The sequence below is a fragment of the Ostrinia nubilalis genome, chromosome 4, assembly GCF_963855985.1.
Source record: "Ostrinia nubilalis chromosome 4, ilOstNubi1.1, whole genome shotgun sequence".
In the NCBI taxonomy this organism is placed as follows: domain Eukaryota; kingdom Metazoa; phylum Arthropoda; class Insecta; order Lepidoptera; family Crambidae; genus Ostrinia; species Ostrinia nubilalis.
The window spans coordinates 1743495-1762451 of NC_087091.1; the positions used below are offsets into that span (position 1 = coordinate 1743495).

At 35.7% G+C, this 18957-nt stretch overlaps 2 protein-coding genes across 2 annotated transcripts in view; both read right to left on the bottom strand.

Annotated features, from left to right (window-relative positions):
- Positions 1 to 18957, bottom strand: part of LOC135088467 (THAP domain-containing protein 5-like) — a 462607-nt gene that overhangs the window by 200768 nt on the left and 242882 nt on the right. The window lies entirely within an intron of this gene.
- LOC135088471 (glutamate receptor-interacting protein 1) overlaps positions 1 to 18957 on the bottom strand; it is a 386630-nt gene that overhangs the window by 190953 nt on the left and 176720 nt on the right. The window contains exon 4 of the mRNA XM_063983299.1: positions 17644 to 17763. Coding sequence (XP_063839369.1) covers positions 17644 to 17763 — 120 coding nt within the window. The remainder of the gene's footprint in view (positions 1 to 17643; positions 17764 to 18957) is intronic.

An 18957-nucleotide genomic window follows, 5' to 3' on the forward strand; every position in this document is an offset into this window, starting at 1 on the left:
CCACAACGACCGATCCACTTCGCGGGATGCGCATCCAGGGCGCATCCCGCTAAGTGACTACGTTTTCCGATTCGATCCGCACCAATTTTCATATCCTATTTTACGGCCAATCCCGAACGATAACCCAATTAAGTAAAGCCACAGGCAAAACCTAGTGTACCAATATGTTAACTAGAGACCAGATGAGGTTCAGTTCCATGAATTTCGATACCTATTCATTAATATTCAATAAGGGTAAAAACAAAAATTAGTAATTTATTTCAGGCCGGTCACATTTATTTAATAATTTATGAATTTACTGCATATTGGATATTTTATTTATGTAACTAAATCTAAATTTCGTACGCGTGGACCCCGTTTTACCCCCTTAGGGGTGAAGTTTCGAGTTTTTTAAGGTTTTCCCGGAAATTATTCGAACTTTTCTCGCCGTAAAAACCATTCTTGGAATTCAACGAAAAAAAAAAAAAAAGAATTGATAAAATTGGTCCAGGCAGGCGTTGTTGAGTTATGCGCTTGCCGACACATTTTGCGAATCATTTTTATAATAAAGGTTATAGATTTTAGCTTATAATAAGGCTTGATCGGTCTGCGTACTGGCGTATAGTTATTATTACTGGGAAAGTGGTCCCAGGGGTTTAATTCTCGGTCATGCCAAATTATACATATTTTTACAATCTTACGTATAAGCAGGTGATTGTATGTACATTAATGTATATTAGCAGATAAAAATCTTGAAAAATCGTAAGTAATAAAAGAGCATCGTCGTAGATGCCGTTGGACATAAAGTATCGTATAATGTACAGACACCGACATTCAATGATTTATGTACCGACTTATGTCGTTGCAGTAAGAGAGGTTTTGCAATAAAAATATTTGCTGTGGACTGTACTATAGATGCATTATTCAACGTTTGCAATAACCGTTAACTTCAGAAGGAACAAAGTCGTATATCTCACCCCATAAAGTGCTCAGCGAAATATATCAAAAGAACTACAATTGTAGTAATTAGACGTGATACAGGAAGAACATTACAATGTGACGTCAAAGGATATTGGGTCAAAGTGGATGGAAGCAAAAATATGCAACAAAATATTTTTTTCATGGGACCAAATGACAGCTATTTTGCATCGATCAAAGAAAAAATTTCGTAAATCGGATCAGAACTCTCGGCGTAATCGGTGTACATACATAAAAAAAACATACCAACCGAATTGAGAACCTCCTCCTTTTGATGAAGTCGGTTAAAAATTACTATAATTACTCATGATAGTACAAATACATTTAGTTTATTTTTATAGCTTATTAATTTTTGATTTAAATTACCAAATATGTATAACAATTAAAATACCTACTAGGTTAATACGCATAGCATCAAGAAAAGCCCACTTTATTTGAACGGCATTCGTAATACAAACACAACCACACGACTATTAACAGTTTTCAATAAAACTATCTTTTTATAATAGGATAATGTATTATTAACAATAATGTGTGGTGTTTTTCTAGGTACTTTATTTTAGTAAATATTCGTCATATCAAAATAGAATCAATGGACATCAAAATGCTGTAAGCATGTTTAAGCACCCGCATATCTGCACTCCAATTTGGCCCATCATCCTTTGGCATCCAGTTAATTCCTCTCGACAGTACACTCATAGACATAATTCTAATAAAATAATAAACGTGCGGCGTAACTACGAAAAGGCGTGGACAGATTTAAAACGTCAATTAGTACCCCACGGCTTGGTGGCTAAATTTGTTCACGAGGGGAACAGAAATAGTTTCATGGGTTCAAAGTGGTGATGTATGGCGGATGGAAGTGGCAAATGATGTTTTGTCACTTCTAAACTACGTGTGCAATGTAGAGTCTCGTTTTATAAAGAATTTAATTCAAAAAGACATGAATAACTATACTTTTTTCGGACTAAAATTATTATTTTTTAGACACTTATACGAATTCATAATTTGCATTTTATGGGTTGAAATTTTATAAGCAGTCCCTATTTTTCTCACTTTATTTATTTAGAATACAATACATTACAGTCAATTTGAATAAGATGTATTTCTTCTTAAATATTTTGTAGGAAAACAGTTAAGGTTTTTTTAATCATGAATCGTTCTAAAACCTCGTATTAAGCTCACATCTACGAGCTGTCCTTAAATTCAAATTAAACGACTAAACATTATTATATCTCATCCAGCTACCTAAGTCCACAACCGGCTTATACCACACAGCTGTCTGGATGTTTCTACTCCGGTTTTAAAATTTAGTTTTACGGAGAGCGAAAAATACGCCAAGACGTGCGCTCATAAACCACAGCTTGTGTAGACAGTGGTCTACACATGAGCCGTATTTATACGCCCGCATTCACAAACATTACTATGAGGTCTCACAATGTGCGTGGACGCACAGGGTGACACACGAACCAATCGCAGAGCTATTTTCAACACTGTGAAAATATTACAGCAATAGAAAATTAAACTTTGTTCACCCACCAGTATCTCCGGAGCGCTCTCAAGTAAACTTTCCTAACCACAAGATCGTCTTATTAATACCGCCCGTGGACTTGTAGCTGTGTTTATGACCGCTGTAGTGCTGCGCGATGCTGAGTGAGATGTTTTCTGTGATGACTGTACTTGCTTCATTTTTGGCCGTAACTTACTGTACGCCATTTCTATAATGGCCGGATATTTTAGTTGTTAGTGCGGTTTTATAAAGCTTTATAGTCTTGCTTGCAACAATGTGTTGTATCTTTAGTGTTTTATTTTGTTTGTGGCTCTATTAACTTATGAAATGATATTCTACGTTGGATTGTTGATGACAAAATGTGACATACAGTTACTATTAAAAAAGGATGTAGACCGCCAACAGCACCCGGCCAAATAGCACCCAGACTAATAGCACCTGGCCTATAAAGCACCTATCGATTTTTTGTTCTCTCTCTCGTGGACAAAGTTTCTACTCGTAATAGGTACTTAATATTTTTTTTTTAAATTCTTTGCAACTGAAAGCAGGGTGAAATAATAATGTTTCTTCCGCGGCTCTTCCGACTTAGTTAGACTTATCTCAAGGTTGGCTAGGTCACCCGTTCTGATTTAAGACGGTTTTAACACTCCCCTGAACTCAGATTAATCTTCTTGATTTTCAGATGTTTGTGTATAACAACGGTTGGTCAAAGAAAACGAACGAACAAACAGTTTGCTATTATGTACTCGCACTACATGTTCGTTCGTTTCAGCTGAATGACTTCCACTGCTGGACAAAGGCCTCCCCCAAGGATTTCCACAAAGACCGGTCCTGCGCCGCTTGCTTCCACGCACCTCCCGCGACCTTCACCAGATCGTCGGTCCACCTAGTGGGAGGCCTGCGTCTTCCGACTCGTGGTCGCCACTCGAGAACTTTTCTGCCCTAGCGGCCATCAGCCTACTGCCACTTGATTTTACCTACCTATGTACCCTCTACCAAAGTGATCCACCTAAATCGAATCAAAATAAATCTGAAATCCATCGGCGCGCGAACCTTACAATTCGATTTCAAACACCAACCCTCCAATTTCATAGAACTTATAAAGGCTTATAACACGCCGTCCCAAATCCTAGTCCACAATGGAGCCACTCTAAACACCAATACAATTATTCCTCTTTAAGTCAACCCTCCCACATTAAGCCGGGGACCGGAACGGACTAGTTCGAAGCGGAACGAACCAGATCGAACCGGCCCGATCCGGATTTAATCATTATAATCGGCTGCGGTGGACCGCAATCGGTGAGTGGAATCGATTGTATAAGTTCCGTGACCCGCGCGGTGAGGGATGAGGGTGTTACAAGAATCGACGTGTCGGAAACGCGGCTTATTCTTGTTTTGTTGACGGTACAAAGTTAGGAAGTTCGCGAACAGGGGTATGTCTTGAATTTTATGTTAGTTCCGAAGGTCTTGCGAAAATGTTTGACGGTTTCTTTTTACGGAAGGTAGGGGACAGGTTGAAAAGTTATTCAGAAAAACCCAGTTTTCCTACTCTTTAATTCAAAAATTTTCCCAGAATACTTGACGATTTATTTTATATCACAATGTAGTGCAAATGTTATTACAAAGGCTGCATAAACAGTGACTATTCGCTTGTGACTTGAAGTATCATTGGTTTTGATTTGGTTGGTTAGTAAACTCACACGATATTGATCAAATCATAGGTACCTCCACTGCCGAACGATGAACGAAAGCGAGAGTTTTCATAATACGGTATGTCAAAAATAAAGGTGTTTTGTAACTTAACCCTTAACCACTGACGTACGTACGTGGTACGTCGCTCAAACGGTTTTTCGTTCAAAACTTCATTTTATGCGGGAATTTTTGCGTGTCCTTTTTGGTAGTTTCCTAGTGGCCAGAGATGTGTGTGCGACGGGAAAAAATAGATGGCTAGCACGTCCCTAAATAGGAGAGCTAGACCACCCGACGTATGTGGTACGTAACGTCAGTGTTAGTGTAACTTTTTCAACATCGCTTTTGTATGTTGGTCCATAGATAAAATTAATTGTTAGCAGTCTAATTTATTTACTTGGCCGTCTATATATAAAAAACCTTATTTACGCCAAAAATTATTACAAATGACGAACAAATTAGCAAAAAATCCAGTGGATGAAAATTTTTATATTAGTTGCGGTTTTCGAGGACAATCATCATGATGGTGAAGGAGCTTTAGTTCGTGGCTTTGGATTTGACTTCTTCTGAAGATTGTTTACCATATTTTCACATTTCCTAGCTAGTTTGAAGCACGGCAAACTGGTGACCAGGTCATCAAACAAAGAAAGACTATAGAAAATAGGCTTCCTAAATGAACTGTATTAAAAAGTGACTTAATTTGTGAATTACTGCTATTGTGATTTTTTCCTGATTAAAACTATTATTAATCTTTAATATGGCCAAAATAAAAGTTCCTAGTGTTATCGAATATTTTTGTGTTGATTTTTAAAAAATGCCTGTCTAACTTTAATTACATCTGGAGGAATTCACCGATATCATACTATTCTATTAATGTTACTATGTTTTTTTACTATCTCTGTTTAATATAAATATGTGTAAATAATTTAAATACAAATTTCACCAAAGTTACACTCTATTGATACATCAGGAGGTCTTCAAAGTTACGTACGTATGCCGTACGTACGTCAGTGTTAGTGTAACAAAATGACACGTCAGTGGTTAAGGGTTAAAAATTCAAAGGAAAATACACATCTCTTGGCCACTTAAACACGGTGCCTTTTAAAAATCCTAACCCCAAACACCCCAACGTCAACTGAAAAAACATTTTAGCAATTTACTCTAACGTTTTAAAGCTGCGTCATGCAACTCGGTCACAGTGCAAGTAGTAACAGTAGTATTTATAACTGCAAGGTACAAGTTACGGATAAGTTTTCACGTGTAGCGGGACAAACTTGACCTTCACTGGTTGTGTTTTTATTGGCGGTCCACCTGTAAAACCTGGCTACACAGGAGTTGCAGCGGTGGGAACGAGAGATGGGAATAGTCCCGTCTACCAAGCAATGCCCGTTCTGAGTCATCTTTAATTTATTATAAGTTTAGTATTTTTCAATTAATTCCTAGAATCACTAGAAAATAAGTACGGTGCCATAGCTCTAGCAGTCTAGCAGGAACCCTTGGACAGTTGCTCACAGTGTACATATAAACGATGTATTACGATACGATACGGATGCGTGCTGCTGCCTGCGTACGATACGGATTGCAGTTCTTGTACACTAGTTTACGTTCTTTGTTGTTGCGCTGATGAACATGACTTGTACCGAAGTGCTAGTTATTCTGTGCGTTTGCCGTTTAGCGGTTACAGGAATGTGAACTTACTGCATCCACTCTACACTGTACAGTCACGCAAAGAAGTGGCCCCCGACTGCAACATTTCACCGGCCAGCGGCAATAAACACGCGCGCTTTGTGAAATACTTAACTGCGCGACTGTACGCGTTCAGTTTGGACTAGACTTTATGACAATAGGCTAAAAATCTATAGAGACAGAATGTGCGATTGTTAATTGACTATATCGTATATTTACAATGGGTATTGTTTCAGTAGGTTGTTGTAATTTTGTAGGGAAGTTTTATATCTTGAGTATTAGATAATAGGTACTTTAAAATAGGTGTAATTTTCTGAAAATTATTTAAATAGTGCGCAATTAAATAGATACTACATCGATACGTGTTTTATTTTTACAGAAATTATGTATTCTCTATCATACTTTATTCATTCTTTGAAAAATAAAATGAAACTGAACGAAAAATTTCAGTCGCAAACAAATCCGAGAGAATATTTTTAACTGGATTCAATTAAATAGGCGGAATGAAATAAAATAAATTCTTAATTGTTATATTCAGTGGCCTGTAATAAAATATTGCCTATGCTTGTATAACTTCCACACCCAAGTTTGATACTGAAGTGCTCTATGATTGCAATTAAAAAAGTTGATTTATTAGTGGTGCAGCAGACTGATAGCTCTGATACACACAAAACTAATAAAATACCTAAGTAAACCATCCTTGATTAACTTTTTCTCAACACAGACTCGAGTGTAGCGTGAGCAAGTGAGCAATAGTGAGCATGTCAAACTCTACAGTCCATTTTTATCATAATTTATAAAACATTTGACACAAACTGTAGGTACTTTAGACAATTTGGCCAACTTTTCAACAACCTGAGTAAAACATCGTGAGAGCTCGGCTAACTGATTTATTTTTTCTCAGCACAGACTCGGGAGCGTCTGCAGCGCTTGGGCAACAATTTGTTTTAAAAGTGGCGATTCACTTTTTCAAGCAACTGTACTTTTGTGAAAAATGATGCGGTAGCCGTTTAACCAAAATGTGGCTTTCATGAAATGCTGAATAAAAATGAGAATTATTTTTAAATACAGTTTTTGTGATTATTAAGTAGAGAAGATAACATATTTTAGCCTATGATTTGGGATTAATACTTATAGGGTAATAGGGTTTATAAGTAAGTATTTATAAAAAAAAATTAACGTAAATGCGCCTATTACCGCCAGTTTAAGCTGTCTTCGGATAAACGTTAGAAAATTAGATATAAGACGTGGTGATAGAAAAGACACTTTAATTTATTTATAACAATGATGAAGTAATCTTTGAATTCAAGTAGTAACAATGAGTATACAATCACACAATAATTAATAAATAGCAATTTAATCTGAAAAAGCAGTTGTTTCTATTACCGACCTATAGACGAGGTGTGTTTCTATTAACGTTTTTTCTGTTTCTATTACCGACCGCTAAGAATATTGCTCTTCAATTGGGTATATTCCAAGAGGCACGGGTTCGATTCCCACTCAGAGGTTCGGGAACCACTTGATTTTTTCAAGTTAAATTTGTTTTGCTTTTAGTTTTAGTTAAATTTGTTATTTTTTTTTAATATTAAAAGAGAAAAGGCATGATTCTCGAAAACAAATAAATAATCAAGCAGAAATAGTAAAATAATAAATTCCTCTATTATACTTGATTACGCGGTACCCGGTGTTCTAGTGAGTAGTGGGGGTCATTATTTAAACTGTATTTGAGTTTTAATAAAATTTAATTTTCATTTAATATTTTATTTCTATTTTTAATTTGACTATAACTTTTAATTACTTTTTGATTGATTTTAATTGTATGTAATTGTGTAGGTATTTTAATTTAAACTATGGACAATTGGACACTGTCTGTATAATTATTTTAAAATATTTTTTTATTATTCAAAAGATCTTAAAAAGTTACATTGTGATAACGCATGATTGGTTTGGTGTCATGTCATAAATGTTAGTTATATACAAAATAAAGGCTTATAAGTCTTCGCAGGTGGCGTTATAGTTATGAGGCGGTAATAGAATTAAGTATGAATATTACTTTATTCTATTAGCGACCGTAAAAAAAACAGTAACCAGCTAAAATATCTACTGTAATGAAGACGTGATCAGTGAAGTGCCATTTTTATTAGGTTTTATTTTATATCAAATAGGTACTAATTAGAATTTAACAGGTTTTTATAAAATCTATTGTCATACATTATTAGAGATATTCTTTAATGTTCATTGCAGTTTTATGCCAAACCTATGACAGTTAACATATGGCGTTAATTGATTTAATTATGTGATATATTCTTATGAATCGATAAAGATAACAAAATGGAGGTTAAATGCGTAATTAAAGATATAAATACTAAAATAAAAAACGTTATCAAAATTCTAACAACGTCATGGGTCGTTATTAGGAACCAAATTATTAAAAGTGTTTCTATTACCGCCCTTAATTAAAATTGTATTTAAGCGACAAAAATACAGCGAGAGGGCTATATTGAAGTTTTATTAAGGAAACTAAAGTACGAATTAATATTGTTATGCAAAAACGTGTTGGTATACTCATTTTAAATGTGTTAAAATCGCTAATTAATAACAAGGTGCACCTTAAGTAGCTGGGAGCGCGTCAGTATGAAAAGTGCGTCCGTTGCGGGCGCGTCCCATTTAATGTCAAATAACTCCGTTTACTGGTTATTTACGAACACAAACTTTAATCGTTGTGATAGTCAATAAACATATCTAGATATGTTTTAGGTAAAGTGTTTTCTGGAACCTGTTATTATGTCTTTCATGAAAGAAAGAAAAATAGGGCGGTAATAGACTACAAATTTTGGGGGGTCGTTAATAGGCGCACTTACGTTACTAGTACTTAGTGTATCTATGTCTAGCAGTAGACGGCATCAGGTTGAGACGAAAAATTTATTTTTTTCGTCTCAACCTGATGCCGTGTACATTTATGATTTGACCGAAAAAAGTAACTGCCTCTATCAATGCTTCGTTTTTAAAACAAATTCACGCTATAAAGTTTATTTGATACCCAAGCCAGAAATGCACGTTTATTTTGATAAAATCAAATTTAAGAGATATCCGCAAGCGAGATTCGTTTTTAATATGAAAAATATTAAACAGGATAGCAACATTATATTGTGAATACAATACGGTGCTGATTTTTATTTGGAAAATCCTTTGGGACCATTTGTTATTTATATTTTGTGTGTTTAATTTCAATTCAATTTTATTATGAGAAAGTAACAAAATATCTAGAATTTTATTACTTGAACGTATAAAATCTGTTCTCTCTATAAACCCTTCACATATAAAGAACGTATAGAATTCACTCTAGATCTTTTACAATATTCGTATAGATATTACCTATTCAATTGAAAACCGATTTACAGAAATCTTTTACTTTTCTGAACACTCGGGGACAGAATAATAAAAAGTAGTGTAACTGACGAATAAGAACATCGTAAGGAGATTATCTAAAAAAGAAACCGATCAAATAGAGATTTGAGTTATAAATCATTGAAAACTTCGACATATCCGTGTTTCGCTGAAACCCCGGGGATTTGTCGAATAAAACTTTCCCAAAGCTTCGGTAATGTAGGTGTCATGAAACAAGTCACACATTTATTTTGAAGGTTAACAAAATATGTTTGTTCACGGCAAATCATATTTTTATGAGAAAAATGACAAAAATAGCTTATGACAGCCTACGCATGTGGCCTCGGGACGTTTGAGGCTTTTTAGATATCTTTCTTTGAGATAAAACGTTTGTTTTTGATCGACGATTAACAGATAAACTTCCTGGCAAATAAGGCCTTTTTAATAATTTCTTGAAATACCTACTGACTTTGTTGGCGATAATTATACGAGTTCCTTTTGGCTCTTTGATCAACCTGACCTAATATAATGAAATGTAGACGGTTTTAAAGCTATAAAACAGTACCTTCCAGACGACCCAGACTCCTTTGATCTATAATTTACTAACCATTATTACATCTTTTTCTACACTGAAGCTTAGTATTGAAATAAAATTAAAATACGTCCTAAAATCTAAACAATATTGTGCACATTGCAATAAATCCTCAAAATCCACAACCGCGTCGTCTAATCTTATCAGACGCGTTGCCGTCGTCGGGAATCGAACCTTGGCTCCGGAGCCGGTCGACCGTGCCAACGCTCCCGAGCTGTGGTTGCGGAGATTTATGTAGCTCAACCAGATAGGTACAGAGCTATTCTAACGTGTTCATGTGATAGTTGTGATGTCATTATTGAGTCTCTGAAATACAGCAATACAGTGATGATGACTATCTTAGTTATTTAGAATGACTCTGATATTTGTCATTTAATGTAAGTAAGTATGTTGGTCTGTAATATGTTTTCACACATGTTTACGTAAATAAATATCTTTTATCTTTATCTTTTTTCTTTATTTTTTATTGTATTTATTTATCAAAGGCAAATACAACAACATCATTTCGACTTCATTACAAAGAGTTGAGTATTTAACCTTTATTTAGTAACCTTTTATTAATTTAATAACCTCAACATTATATTTTTTCTTTTTTTAAGGTATGGGTGAATTGGTCGTTTAACCTTTAGCTACTGAGGTGGATTTAATTTCACGTAAACACTGACGTGGGGGCCTGAGAGGCCCATACATATGTGTGCTTATATTTAAAAATATATAATCTTCTTAGGGTTTTATGTTTCATAATTATTAATAGTGGTTATATGTAAATACAATAAAACTATTTTTATGTAAATTATTTGTTAATAAGTAGGTATTATTCCAATATTTAGAAAACATGTAGCATTTTTGGCAAAAATCTCATGAAATCATGATTCACAAAGTTATCATGAAAAATATTCATAAATTCAACAAATCAACTTAGAATCTTAATTTTCAATAGTCTTTTTAGCAAATGATATATCAGTAATCCTAATATGAAATACGGGGAAAAAAATTACACACATCAAATAGTGCGAAGTAAACACAGTCTGAATAAACTTGCTTTGCTCAGTGAAGGAAGCCATATGTTTTTAAAATGTAGATTTTATTTGAATCTTCAAAATACATGTATGGCACTTGGTTTCATCGTTTAAATCTTGATAGACAGGTACAGGCTTATCATTTCCTAGCATACGTGCCAAAAACTACTGTTCCTCTATTTTTCGTTAAATGCTGGTTATTTTTACTTCCGAGATACCGCTTTATCTCGGACGACGTACTGTGGGCTCCATATTATAGATTTTTTCAAATTATTTCAAGAAAAGACGACAATTAAATAAAAACTATAGACAAAAAAAGTTACGCCAATACTGAGGTGGGGGCCTGAGAAGCCCACAAGAAACTTTAAAATTAATTTACCTACTGAAATTGCGCTTGCAATCACGTGCACCGTTGTTGACAGCCTCGGCGCAATGAAACTCGAAGGTACTAAAAGATTCGCGTGTGTCGTGCACTTGGGAGAGGAGAAATTCAACAATTTGACTTTTGCAAGGCCTGAGAGGCCCCCACGTCAGTAGTTAAAGGTTAAGTAAGTAGTGTTTCGTCAGTCTTTGAAAAGATGTTTGATGACTTAACGTTCTTCTTCGAAATATGGAGTTTTTTTTTTTCGACCAGTATCAGGTTTATTGAAGCCTTTGTTAACATAGAGTAAAAAAATTGTGACCTACGTTTTGAAAACCCGCGCCCAATCAGGTCATCTATCTGTCCATCGGACTGATCGTCACATACTGCCGTTGTCAGTAATGCCTAAAATCTAATAAAATCCAATCCTTATCAATGAAAATTATTCGAATGACATCGAATAGGCAAATCTAAAAATAAATGTTGCCATGTACAGCCGAAAGTTACATCATTATTCATTCAAAAACTGGCAAACTAACCTTTGACGCGCCCATCAAAATTCATATTGACTAATTACCATTTTAACTACAGTCGGCCAGGAAATTTGGTACACGTTAACGCGAATGTCGGCAGATATCGATTAGGCCGACTGTCCTTAGCACCCAATAAATATGCTAATACACTCTGTATACAGGGTGTGCGATGAAGTGATGGAAAAATATCGGTCTTGTCTTTGGCAGATGTCGTTAAAATATGCGCAGGAATCAATTGATGTAAAAATTTTGTTTTTTTACCTTAAATTAAGTGTTCAAGACTTATTTATTATACTTATCGCAATGTAATCGTACACATGTAGAATTTAGATTTTAAAAATATTGTCTAAAATAAGTTAATAAACCTTCTGTAAGATTACTAGATTATTAACGAACTTAGATAATTAGATAGTTAATTAACAACCCATAATGATGATTTTTTTTTAATATCTTAGGCACATAGTGATTTTTATAATAAATGGATAGTCTCAATAATTGCTTATTTTCCAGAATCGATGACTTTTTTTGTTGTAATAAGTATAAAGTAAACACCCTGTATAGCGCAAGAAAGGAAAACTCCTCGTAAACTCAACAAGAAAATTGAAAGCATTTTTTTCGTAATTAAGTTCGTACGCAGCTGAAATATCCGTGGATTATTTGATGCTTTATTAATAAATACTTAATAAAATACATCTTCAAACGCAGCATCTGTTTAATATTGAAAACCGAATTCATGATTTGAAATGCTTTGTAAATAAGTCAAATTGTAATTTAACATTCGGACGCTTTGATGTAGAAGGATAATTAGAAGGTCCAAGTTATTGATTTCATATAATATATTATATATTTAACCATATTTTTAGCGTAATAAAAAGTGTCTAAATTAAGTAGGTAACACTTGCTTGCAAAGGGTTTACGTCCGTATTCACAAACTTTACTTCTTTACGTCTTGCAGTGCATGTGGACGCACAGGGTAACACATGAACCAATCACAGAACTCTATTCAACGCTGTGCGTTCGATTTGCTGCTTCACTTAGGCGATTATCACACTGCACCGCGCTCCGCCGCGGCACGCGGGACGACAGATTTAATAATTGTATGCAATTACCTCAGTTTGTATAGAAAACACGCGCGGCACAACACACTGACAACGCGTCTGCGCGCGGGATTTTTTATTTATGTAATCACGCGGACCGCGGCGGAGCGCGGTGCAGTGTGATAATCGTCTTTAGCAAGCATCGTTTGTGAATACGGGCGTTGGTATATTTTCATAATTATGGTTTCTAGATATTCTTGTAATTATACTGTATGTGGTATAGTTTGATAATATAACAAGTTAAAGACTACAAGATACTTAAGTACGATTTTGCAAAAAAAAAACATTTATAAGGACTTTTGATTAACTTAATTAATAAAGTTTCACGTTTCAACAGAAATATAACAGAAAACTAAATATTAGGCACTATTTTGCAAATGCCTTGTATAAATCAATCAACTCTCCTAATAATAAAGCTTCTTTGTCCAAATTTATTTTGTCGATATTAAACCCTGACCTGATTCCGCTTTTAAAACAAGAACGAAATGAAATTACTCAAATCAATAAGAGAACAAAGCCTACTGTAGGAGGCAGTGAAGCACACTGACAATTTGATTTGATTATATTTCGTTCTTTACAAAGGAATTTTTTGACGCGTTCTTTGTACCTTGAAGATCTCAAAACAAGCTCCTGGTTTAATGTTGGCTTAAAAAAGATAAATTACTATAACATCATAATTAATAACACAATAATTGTGATAAATTTTTCCGTTAGCCGTTTTTAAAGGCAAATCACTGAAGTAGGTAATTTACTCGTAAGTATAACTTTTTAAACTTTTTAAGTTTTTAAAGCTCTTAACTTTTTAAAGTACATACTATGATAATGTAAAGGTGGACCGACGATCTCACAAAGGTAGCAAAAAGGCGCTGGATGCAGGCCGCTACCAACCGGTCAATATGGAAATCATTAAGGGAGGCCTATGTTCAGCAGTGGACGTCCTGTGGCTGAAATGATGATGATGATGAACGGAAAAAATACTGATGATGCTTTGTAATTTGAAATTCGTAGTCGTACCTACTGCACGCAAATTTAATATTATGTATATCTTTTACTGAACTCGCTTGTAAATATTTTATCAACATTAAGGCATGCCTATTTATCTTTTTATACATAAAATACTTCACATTATAAAACAACCGCATATGCCAAAAATAAATGAAATGCAAAAACGCCGTCAGAACACTGCGGTCGCACAACTCATGGGTCCCGCAGATTTATGTGTGTACACAACACCTCCACATATTATGGGTAGCTTGTGCGAGCCTACAATATTACACTGGGTACCTTACACCATCGTTATAAGAATCATTTTAGCACTTCTCTGCATCTGAAATCGACCGCACATTGCAAAAAGGGATGTCCATTGTTTCACACAAACCTCTTCGCCGATGCATGAAATCTTTGAGTCATAGGTATTGTTGAGAATATACATAATGAAATCACATCAGACTACCTTTTTGTTGCATAGTCAACCCTGTTACATGTAAATAATATGCCACAGTGTTAAGATTGACGTGCTTTCATCTCTACCTACCAAAACAATAATTAAGCTGATAAATTAAATCCCTAACACAATGAGGCTGTTGATTCAATGGCAACCTGTAATATAATTAATTGATTCTTAATACTATTGAAACAGGCATCAAAGTCACATGAATTGGAAATATTTTGATAATGATTTCAATTGAAGTTGCGCAACTGCTTCGGATTATATTGAATTTAATATCGAGTAATATTTTGAATCCAATTCCAGGACAATATTATTTGATTCGTAACTTTAAAATACAAAAGACTTCAGGGAATATTAATCTATTTTGATTTTACTGGACAAGGATTGGTAATAATGAATACATTAGCAAAATAGGTTCATTATACACCAAATGCACTCAAGAGAACAAAATAGTGACAACTAAAAACCATACATCTTAGTTAGGACTTCAATCTTTTATGGATAAGTGAACTTTTAAATAAATGAGATTAAAGCTGAGTTGCAGCATCTAACTTTAACGGCGACTAAAACCATAGCCTGTGCTTTTTGTATAGTTTGACAGATTTTTGACGTTGAATATCCTACTTACATCCGCCTAGTAGTAACGAAAGGTTAATGCTTCTGAACTGTACCACCTGAAATAAATTTCAGTTTTACACATCCATAATAGTGGGAAGTCAAAGATGGCCCCATAATCTGATGTACGCAGGAGCAACTTCGGCTACAAGGGGCTTAATCCGTACTTACTTACTTGCTTGGGGCAACTCCCCTGAGAGGCCATCTTAATATCTTTAGTTCATAGGATTTAAATAATTTAATGAATATTGAATGGGCAGAGCTGGCTTTTGCTTTCAAGTAAGTTTAAGTAAGACAAAACCAATTACCTACTTAAAATCAACGGCACAGTTTTGGTACTGTTTAAGCTTACACACAGGCATGACGTGCCTTTATTTTAACGGCGTTTAAAATTACGATCCCATAATGGCCTTAACAAAACTTTACGCAGCGATTTTGAAACTTGCATCTAAATGGTCGGCAACCTAAGCCTGCATTGTATTTTCGTCAACGGCGCTCAGGGCGCCAACCTAGAGTGACGACAGTTGGCTGACGTCAAATAAATATTGCAGTCCACGAGCCTTTTAACCCCAAGTCTCTGCTGTTAAAATGTTCATGTTACGTAAAGTAACGACGACATTTTCAAACCCGCATCTAAATTGTCGGCAACACATCGTCTTTCCGTCAGCGAGGCTCGAGGCGCATCATCCTCGAGTGACTACAGTAGGCTAACCTAAATATTGCAGTCTAATACTAGCCTACCGCAAAAGAAGTAAATAGCAATAATAATTAACATAACTTTAAGAACAAGAACTTTTGCACGTCGCATGCGACAGAATATGCTGGAATTTATTAAATTAACACCCATCTGTAACCATGTTCTTGCAAATAAATGATTTTATTGTTATTATTATAATACATCGGTGGCCTCTGCTGTAAAACATTACGTAATAATACAGCAACGACAACATTTTCAAACCCGCATCTAAATTGTCGGCAACACATCGTCTTTCCGTCAGCTAGGCTCGGGGCGCCAACTCGAGTGACGACGGTTGGCTAATCTGACACGCGACGTGGGGTTTGAAGTTTGAAATAAAGGATAAAATTTCCCGGAAAAGGTGGGGTTGACAAAGCGTGTGTTTCCAATGTTTTTTCTGGATCATTTTGTCTGTCGATCGGGCTCGCACCCTTCGTTTATTTGTAAGCTTTTTCACAGGAAACTATATTATGTAACTTGCAAAGCAAATACACTTTCGTCGTACATTTTCTTTCAATGTTTTATTTCTTCCCAAAAACATTTCTTTTTACAATCCTAATTTGTGAAATTAAGCTTGGATTTGATTCTCAGTAGAAGTAACAAAAAAGTGCTCGGTGTGGCAGATAGGGCTTATTCTAAATCCAACTGTCTTACGAGTACTAAAACCATCTTATTATGAATAATATCGAACAGCTTTGTCGTATTATTTGGCAGTTAGTAAGATAACCAATTCCATCGTGGTTCCATCAGAAGAGATACAGACCAAAGCTCTCCCTCAAGTTGTAGTTAAAAGAAATAACAGTGAAAATCGTTATCATTTTGAGTCATTTGCATAAGGGAAAATAGTAACTATAACTTTGCAACCAACAAAATTATTTTGCTACATTTCTCCCATGTAGACGATAAGACAGAAATCCTTCTTATATGTATAGCCTGAGCTCAAAATGTAGAGGGGGCTTAAATCATCTTTGGACCGTAAAATAACTAAGCAAATCACGGAGCACGGCCACAGTTCAATTTAGATAAGTAAGTTGTGTGCAAGGTCACCCAGCTTTTGGACAATTTCCTTGGAATGGCAATCTCCAAGAATTTTCGCAAAAACCCTAAACAATAATCTATACACCGAATGGGAGGTCAGTAAGTGGTCGCTGTTATTTTTTCTCCAGTTGATTTTAATGTTGAAAACACATTTTATATACTATTATTACTTACCCTCGATAATTTAGGAAATTGTTTGTATAAAAAGATGAATCGCTTTTCTATTGTTATAAGATTTTAAGTTTTGATGTTTCAAAACATAACATACTGCGTGTTTTACTGTGGCACAGCCCTAAACTCGGCAGTACTTAACGACTTACTCACCTCACTATACCCTGGAGGTTTATGTGCTCTTTACTGGCCCAGTCCAGCCATGCTCACGCACACACACGCTGCCAAATTTTCCTAATTTGGGATCCATATTCGGCTTTAGATTAAGGTTGAGTTGCACCACCTAACTTTGACCGTAACTTTGACGATAACCGGTGTTTTTTGTATGGAGTTTGACAGATTTGTGACGTTTGTCAAAGTTAAAGTAAGATGGTGCAACCCAGCCTAAGCCCTCGAGTCTAATAGCTACTGTAACTCTACATTATTTAATAGAGTAGACTGTGGTTAACTCATTGAAAACCTAATTAGGAACGAATACGTCGAATAAATTATTCATATTTAGGTACTAATTGACTGTTAAATTATCTACGAAATCGTTTAGTTTCACAAGTCTTGGTGACTTTCACGTGATCAATGATTTATCAGCCCAGAAAGTTAGCGTTAGGTATCTGAAAATTTTTAGAACTGATGAAACTGATTCTATAAGTAGGATAGACCAGGTACTAATAGTGCTATTCGTAGCACGTTTATCTACAGTACATATCTACGCCGAGGTCTACACTTCTTTGCACAAGTAGTTTAAGTATTCTAAACTAGATAATTTATATAAATTTTATCGGTATATTTTAAAGAGTGCACTCACCTGCCAGTTTAAGCCCGATTCGTTTCCCTGGTGGTTTGATCAGTTCTATGTGTGTCCTGCGCAGGCCACGCTCCGTGCATAAGCCCGAATCCGTTGACAGGGATGTTTGGGATTTGAACACTGCAACAAGAAGAAATTGGAGTTAGATGAAGGAATTTTCAGGATTCCGTAGGTACAGTCAGCGTCTAATATTGACACCCAAAGTGGCCAAAAAGTAGACAACCCACCTTATTCTAAGACGAGTTTCGATCTTTTTGGCTACTTTAGGTGTCAAAATCAAATCAAAATCAAAATTATCTTTATTTGTTTAGACTAATTAAATTAGTTCTTGCAAATCGTCAAATGCTCTTAAGGAGCCTATACATGTCTCATTCTTTTTTTTGCCCTACCAGCGCTTCGAGACAAACATTTGGCAAGTGCTGAGAAGAAGCGCCGCAACAAACTCAGTCACCACTGTCTGCCGGTTTAAAAATATAAAAAAATATAAAAAAGTAGGAAGTTATATAGGTACATTCAGAAGCAAGTTACTTACCACGCGCTCCCGTTGATAGAAGGTGGCCCTTAAGACGCCCATCTAGCACGAGACCGCGTGGCAGTTTTGAATATATTTCTTTAGTGCCGTGCTAATTTCTAGGTTAATTGTTGCGTTTTGATACATATATTTTATGTCAGGTATATCTTTCCTTGACCAGTCCCCGAAGGCAGCGCCTGTTCACAGACATGACGTGTGAACCAGCCATCGCTTCACTCGACCATATTATAGGGAATTTAACGACCCGCCTCACACGCCACTACCCCAGAGACATTTTAGTGAGCATGACAAGTCTAAGATATGGTATGTAATGTCACGAACTATTTGACGCTGACTGTACATAAAGGGTTCTGGTACACTTGCGCGAAAGACACTAGCGCGAAAGAGAAATGAAAAGAAATGTCCTTCGTTTTCGCGCAAGTGTCCATGTGCGCAAATGTCTTTTCGCGCTAGTGTCTTCGCGCTAATGTCCTTCGCGCTAGTGTCTTTCGCGCAAGTGTCCCGATACGTACATAAAGGGACCAACAAGAATATTAATTAGGCTTCTGCTGTCTGTCCAAGGCCTGGTTAAAGGGACGTTTGTGAGCGGTTCTCATTTGTGAGGCACTGAAGCAGTAACCGTAAGGTTACGGTTTGATGCAAATGTACAAGAACTGCCCAAAAATCGCGCGGTTCTTACTTTGTCTGCCTGAACCTATTGGTGGTGGCCGTGTCGATCGCGTATTTAATGCCTTATAAATTGGTAGATAAGGCGATCTTAATGCTATAACATTGGCATTCTC